This window comes from Rhagoletis zephyria, unplaced genomic scaffold (assembly GCF_001687245.7).
Source record: "Rhagoletis zephyria isolate East Lansing unplaced genomic scaffold, Rhagoletis_zephyria_1.1 Rzeph_scaffold_17195, whole genome shotgun sequence".
Classification (NCBI taxonomy): Eukaryota; Metazoa; Arthropoda; class Insecta; order Diptera; family Tephritidae; genus Rhagoletis; species Rhagoletis zephyria.
The window spans coordinates 3,171-11,102 of record NW_016174256.1 but is presented as its reverse complement, the minus strand read 5'-3'; the positions used below and the strand labels follow the sequence as shown (position 1 = coordinate 11,102).

Sequence of the window (7,932 nt, the reverse complement as noted above, 5' to 3'; positions counted from 1 at the left end):
AGGGTTGCCATTTTAATAACAGTACGAAGAAAGAGAGCACTCTGCAGAATAAATTTAGATAGCAACATTTTTCTGCTGGTGACAGTACTCAGCCAATTCACTGATTGCCTTTGGGATGATTAATCGCCATGTAAAATTTGATAGAGTCAGAAAAAATATAACTAGGATAACTTTGTTCACTAATATCCAAGTGTTGCTACCTACCACACAGTACTGTAGATGTACTATTTATTCAAGAACCTATTGGATTTTCAGGTTTTTGCGTTTTTTTTTTTATTGTGCGGGTATATTGCGGGTTTACAATGTATAGGTACTTACAAATATACAATATATGAAGATATATATACACGTATATGCAAGTCATTATTTGTTTATTTTTTGCCCAATTTTGTATCGTGATTTGCAGCTTTTCATAAACAGAGGCGTACTTTTATATGTGTGTACACAGTATTTACACGCTTAAGTCCCCTGCAGTGAGTGGAAAGAGAGGATATGAAATGTTGTGATTTCCGGATTCCGTTCTCGTCTTGCTGGTTAGAAATGACTGTGCTCCTTTTTGGGGCGAAAATTATGTGAGGAAAGAAAATACTCATATCTTCAAAACTTGGTGCTGAGGTCAAACATTAATGCCTGCACACTTAAGCTAAGAGAAATCGTCAATTGAAGTAATGAAGTTTCCAGCTGAGACGCAATATTAAAAAAATATATCCATACAAACATATATCGAAACATTAAAGTTATAGGCAACATATTTATATGTATACATACATATATCAAAACAGTTATTTCGAATGTAAGAGGATTGTTTGCATTCTTGTATGGTTGTATTTAGCTATGCCTATGTGTGCATAATTGTACTATGCATAGACATAATTTATAACGTGTACGAAATTATACTCCAAATACATATTTGTTTGCAAGATAATTTAGAAAATGATATGCAATTAGAATATTTTGGTAAATTTCATAATCTTAGCATAATCAAATTGACACGTGTGTTTGAATTTGGGTTACTAATTATTTAAGCAAATAGTCGCGCATGCAAGCAATTAAATGATACTTAGCAAACACATTAATAAAATATTAAATTAAATGTCATTATTTTTCAATTAATGTAGATAAATCTCCTTCAAACACGCATAAAAAGGACATAGCACATCTGTTTTGGATGGTATATTTTTTAGATTATTTATTTATTTTTTTCTATTAGCATATTTACATAGATGGATGTCAGCTTTTAATTTAAGTAAGCTGCAATTATTCAATTCAGCTTGGTGTACGTTGAAAGAGTAATTATTTTTTAGAACAGGTTAATTCCACACAGAGTGGCATTATGTGATAATTTTAAGCGTCAAGCACTTGCTAAGCGAATGGTTTTAATTAAGTAGTTATGAATGCATCTACGTACATATGTACATAGAATGTTAACGATTTGTAACAAATAAAATTACAAAGCAATTAAACTGCATCTCTACATACATATTTACATGTACATGTACATACCCTGCAAAGAATTGTGAGACTAATCTCTAAAGAGAGTATTCCGTTGGAATCGCAGTTGGTGCAAATTTTTATTTTTAATTTTTTTTTTAAATTTACTAGTCGCTTTTTATACCCGTTTGCGAACAATTGGTCCCTTCAAAGCATATGCAAACATCTACTTGGATTTACTTGTTCGGCGTGTGCGCAATAGGGTGGTAAAAAAAAAAGTGAAGTCGGAATTTATATTTAAATAAATGATTCCCCTGTTTTTTATTTTGAAATCGCAAAAAATTTAGAGATCGCTCAGAGCGCATATTTTGAAAAAAAGGTAAAAAAATATGCGACAAATAACAAAAAAAAAAAAAATTATCCTTCGTACTTTATTTTTAAACATTTTAAATTTTTGTGTTTTTTTTTAACGAAATTGGGACGCAGACTGCCTGATCCTATTCGCGATCACGAAGTTGAATCAAAGAACGCGGCTCCTTTCAAAAATTGCGAAAAAATTATTAAATGAAAGTTATGCATTAGTTGAAGTTCCTTTTCTTTTAATTTCCTAAGCATTTTGGGCAGTTCGCAAAGCATCTTTTGGTGTCGTGAAAAATTTTGTTTAGTCAAGTTAAAAGAATTTTTGTGTTGTATAACACTCGTATTTTAATATTTCATTTATTAAATCAAACAGGTGGCAACTCTCCTGAAAAATATTTTCGGCACTCAACTCTCCTAAGCCTCTTCACTTTGATACCCAAATCGCAATATTTAACTTATCTTATCAATTAAAATAAATTAATATTTTAAAATATATGGCAACCTCACAAAAAATATTTTCGGCTTAAGCCTTCTTTAATCCCTTCTTTTGCCATTCATATTGCAATATTTACTTTATCTTATCAATTCACTTAAACTGGAATTTTCAAACAGGTGGCAACTCTCAAGTTTTCTTCTTTCTATATTTTGAGTTAGACCTCTAGAAATACATACATCGGTGAAAAGTGCATTTAATTTCATGCATTAATTTTCCAGTGATGCGCGTACAAACATACAGACCGACAAAAATTCTAAAAATTTAAAATTTATAAATATGCCTTTCATAAAGATTTTTTGAGAACAAAATTTGTGTTTAAAGGGCAGATAAATTTCAGATGTAAATTTCACGTACATATGTATGTATGCTTGTTCATAAAATTATTTCTGATCTGCCGAGACTAGTTGATTTGTATAAATATCTAAATTTGAGAAAATTGAAATACATAGCTTCCGACTCTCCAGCATGCATAAATTGCATATTTACACCCTTATAAATGTGCACGCGTTACATATGTAACTAGAGATGTATGTAAGATATCAGTTTTCGCTCTTATTTAAAAAAGCCCAAATGCATTTCTGCCATCAGTTGTGTGACGGCCTACTGGCGATAAGCTTGTGGGCTATTGCGGCCGAGAGATAAACTTTACAAAGCGCGTTTGTTTTACAAAGTACACTTTTCAGTTTCTAATTTCCAATCATCAAATAAAAAATGGTTTTCGTTGTGCTATGCCTAACACTGACAATGCTGCTGTGCGCTCATCTGTTATGGAAATGCAGCTATTGGCAACGGCATGGGGTGCGTGGGCCGCGCGGTTTACCAATTTTGGGAAATATGTGGAAATTTTTCCTCGGTCGCAGGCATTACGGTGATGTTTATAAAAATATTTATGAGTTAGTATTGGAAAGGAGAAAGAGAAATAATTTTTTAGCGCATTAAAAATCTGTTTTTTTTTTCCTTCAACCAAGTGCACATCCACACCTGCCTTACATTGGCATATATCGGCTTTTTAATGAGCCGGCGGTATTAGTTCGCAGCCAAGAGATGATTAAAGAAGTGATGATACGCTCCTTTCAGCATTTTCAAGACAATGTCCTGTGGGTAGATGAGAAACGTGATCCAATCGTGTGCTATAATCCATTCATTGCCAAAGGCGTGCAGTGGAAACAAATGCGTGCGGAAATTTTGCCTATTTTTACACCAAATAAGGTGAGTGAGTGGTGGAATGGTTTTTTATATTAAAACCAGCAACGTAGTAAAAATTGCATTGTTCTGCAAGTGGCTGACATACGAAAAAAATTAGCACAAGAGTGGGTAGAGTCCTTGTGCCTTCTTTGATACAATAAACTGTTTTTTTTTTTTCAAAAAACTGCTGAGATTGCCTGATTTTAATCATCAAAGAGTTGAATTCAGCATAGAAAATTACTTTGTAGAAACTCTGATGAAAACAGTTGCTTTATTAAACCCTTTCAGTAAAAAAGGAAACATTTTTCCCAAAAGGTTTGTTTTCATTTTAATTTTTTTGTATGCTTTTTAAAATTATTTCAAAACAGAAATGCCTAAAAACTACAATACTTAGCCCGAATTTGGAAACGATACCTTTTAAGAAAAATATCTTTATTTTTTAAAATAATACAACCATATATTCTATATTCCTATGAAATACCAAAAATAATCTACCAAAAGTTGAAAATTAACAAATAATAAAATATTTTTTTTGTAGTAACAATTTTTATAATTGCCTCATTTATATTTTTATAATATATAAGATAAAAATGTTTTGAGCTAAAATTCTTAAAAAAAAATAATATATGAGTGACAAATTTTTATGAAAATATATTTTTTTACATTGGAATTTGCTTTTTCGTCAGACTTTTTTATGTAGCCCTTGATGGATCACAATGCACAATTTATATCTTAGTTTTTTTCTGAAATGGGTAAGAGATACTGGCCAAAACGCTTTAAAACAATATCATGTTATTATTTTTTTTTGAACTTATAACTCAAAGAAAGACAGCAAACTCATTTCTATGCTGATTATTTGGGAGACGCACTTTCTTGATTTTTCAGACCTTAAATTCTGCCTTTCGATTTATTAAATTTCTTTAGCTTAATAAATTTTATACGTTATCTCAAGGATTATTTTTAAAAGCTATTGAATTAAAAAAAAAATAAACGAAGCAGCATGGAATTGAAGTTCTTTATAGCGCGTTCTGCATGTACATCGGCTGATGACAAAAAAAATAAAATAATGCCGGTATTCAGTAAGCAGTATATACTTGACCAGGTATCAAAAATAAAAAAAATATGGAGGTACAGATAATTTAAGCTAGGAAATATTTGTTTAACAACAATTTCATATGGAAATTATTCTAAATACTTAAACATCATAAAAATTAAATGAAAGCAAAATATAATGTAATTGTAAAATAATGTTAATGTAAACATTAAGAGAGAATTTTATTTGAATAATTAAAACAACAATAATAAAAATGACACGCTACTGCTTTGCTCACTCGACTGCAACTGCGACTGTTGGAGAAGCGCGCATTTAGAACCTGCTACATACTAATCAGCTGACTGTCTCTGTTTGTTTCCACCACATAACTATGTATTTTTGCGGAACATTTTGCGACTTGCTTTTACGGAATACGCAAACCATCCCAATGCACAATAAGTCATTTTTAAGCAAGAAACAACCGACTTCAATGTTCATATACAAATTTGGGAGTACCGTTTCTTAATGATCCAAGATCGGATCTAAACTAAATTAGTATGCCACCACCCTTGAGGTACAGTCTTTCCAATAAAAAAACGATATCAAAAACCGTTCACGAATTGATAACCTCCTCCTTTTTCTGAAGCCGGTTAAAAAGAGTCACTAACTTATATTCTCAAATTGAGTGACTTGAGATGAGACTGACTTACTGAATATTTGCATAGATTAAGTTCTTGCTGTTAATATATTCTTGTTAATGGGACTTTCGTTTTTACGCCAGCTGGTGGAATGCACATCTTTAACATAATTAAAGTAGATGTTGTACGGCAAATGGCCCGTTGCCAGTCACGTAGCGTAATTCGCTGTGAATGCCGGATTTGAATGAACGTTGCACAGAGTTTAAATTCATTTTACGATTGCAAATTTGTATGCATTTCTTTAATTCAGCGCGGTTCGCTGTAAAGTTGGGAAGTGTAGTAAATTTTAGTTCAAATCATTTGAATGTACCAGTACTTTTTAGTTAAGTACAGAAATGATTAATTATTTTTTTCATGGTTTTGGTGTGATGGGTAAGCGGGAAAGGTATGGCCCCCTCAACCCCGTTCTATAGACTCTAGGAAATTGTTTAAAAATAGGGAGAATTTATCATCTACAGACAACAAACGAAAGAACAGTATAGGAAATATAGTCAAAGCAAGAAATAAGTGAAAAAATTTTCCTCGTTTTATGGGGCTTCGCCCATAGCCCACCAGAACCCCGCCCAAGATCCACTTCCATTAAATTTAAATCCATACCACCTGACTAATTCAATATATTTCACATCACCTAAAATACTATATAGACTCTTTGCAATACATAGGAGCTGAACAAAACCTTTTGTTTTCTTTTTATCAATATAATGAGCTCTAAGATCAATATAACTTGTGTTGGTAGAACATGTCCAGCCATCGGTAATCAAGAACACCGCAAACGCTTCATGTAGCTCACTTTTAATTTTTGCTTTTAACTTTGGGAATCGAAACTTCTGATAAAGTTTTTCTCGAAGTTATGTTATAACCGGGGCATTGGGCGAACTTGGCTACGACTTTTATCATTTCAGGCTCTTCAAATAATCCTAGAGGGAGGTATTTTTTTTGCGATCATGACTATTTTATGCATACAAATAATTTTTAAATACTGGTAATACTAGAAGCTACACATGGTAGAGCTTTCCATACTTTAGTTTTAGTTACCTGGTGAAATATAGTTATTGTTGCTTTAAGAGGGTTTACGATTCTTCTGCAAATATTCTTCGTGATGCACAACTTGCCACACTGCCAATCCTGATGCCTAGATTCAAAGTTTTGAAATTCCGTTTTAAGAAGTCGCGATATAGATATGTATAGCACAAATGTTCCAATATATACTGAAACTTATGCTTTATATGAGTGGTTCGAAACCTTGTCCAACTGGCGACCCACTTTTCCTTATCGCCATATCTCCACGGCCCCTTGGTGGATTAAAAAACCTAAATTTGTATCGCATCCCTTGCTTATGTACATATATACAATATTGTAAATATATACACAAAAGACCCGCCATTAAAAACTAATTTTAAACCGTCGAGCAGAAAACGTTTCCTTTTAGCCTTAATGCTGCGTTTTTAGTTTTTCTCTCTGACGTTAGGATTTTTTAAAAGGTCTTTCAAAAATATGATTTATCCAAAAAAAATATTTAAAAATATTTAGTGCAATGTGGAAAAATAATTTGGGTGCCAAATGAAAGAGAAATTTCAGTAAAGTTAAAAAAAAAAATCAGCCTTTTTGTTGATAAGGACCAATAGGCATTGAAAATATTCTTTTTAATAATTTTATTTTTCTAAACTAATAAAGTTGGAAGGGCAAAATTTGAGGATGTGGTCGTGTGTATATTAGTCCTAAGTATACAATTTTTCAAAAATACTTATTGCAAATTTTCAAAAATATTTAAGAACAACATTATAAAAGGACTATAAATATCGATAGAGCGCTAAATATTGCATGTTCCTATTTTTCAATATTTGAAAGATAAAATCTGCTATTTAACTTTAAATAAATCTTCACTTCCAGGTCAAAGCGTCGTTTCACCACATCAAATCAATCTGTGAAAAACTAGACGCATATGTATCGCTACACATACTCAACTCAAGTAATTGCTTTGAAGGAAAGGATGTATGTAAATATATCAAGTAAATCTATATACATATATACAAATGTGAATGTCTGTTTGTTTACCACCTTATAAGTTTTGAACCGCGACACGGAATAGCACGAAACTTTGCACAATTATTTGTTTTTTACCCCGGAAAGGTTATAGGCATAGAGAAACTGTCCTTCCGTATTCTTCTATAGTAAAATTAGAGCAGAAATAAAATATAACGTCTTTACATAAAATATTTTTCATATCTGTATAAAGCCGTGGGTTGAAACCCGCGGGTAAAAACTACTTTTTAATAAATGAACAAAGCACATAAATATTACACATCTTAATTATTAATGCATGTGCATTCCCACATACATATGTATGTACTCGTTTGTGTATAAATGTATGAACACCAGCATCTGTTTGTTGTGAATTCCGCAGCTTTTCTCCAAGTACACACTGGATGTGGTTGCTTCGGCCGCCTATGGCCTTGACGGTGCTGCACTCACCAATACCAATTCGGACTTTACGCAACTTGTTGAGAATCTCTTTTTGCCACATGCCTGGAGTTTGCTTGAAACCATTGCGCTGCTCTTCTCCCCGCAACTCGGCAACCTCATAAAATACCAGTAAGTGCGCCTAGCGATGCGTTAAGCTGGAACACTTTGATCTAAATATTGCATCTACATAATTGCAGTTACGTGCCAACCGGCGTTCAAGACTGGCTGCAAGGGATAATTGGAAAAGTGTTGGAAATTCGTTGCGC

General features: G+C 32.5%; 1 protein-coding gene across 1 annotated transcript in view; it reads left to right on the top strand.

Annotated features, from left to right (window-relative positions):
* Window positions 1-2,882: 2,882 nt before the first annotated feature.
* The window catches only part of LOC108379730 (probable cytochrome P450 308a1), an 8,212-nt gene continuing 3,162 nt past the window's right edge, over window positions 2,883-7,932 (top strand). The window contains exons 1-5 of the mRNA XM_017636084.1: window positions 2,883-3,180; window positions 3,256-3,496; window positions 7,094-7,195; window positions 7,608-7,795; window positions 7,864-7,925. Coding sequence (XP_017491573.1) covers window positions 2,999-3,180; window positions 3,256-3,496; window positions 7,094-7,195; window positions 7,608-7,795; window positions 7,864-7,925 — 775 coding nt within the window. The 5' untranslated portion in view covers window positions 2,883-2,998. The remainder of the gene's footprint in view (window positions 3,181-3,255; window positions 3,497-7,093; window positions 7,196-7,607; window positions 7,796-7,863; window positions 7,926-7,932) is intronic.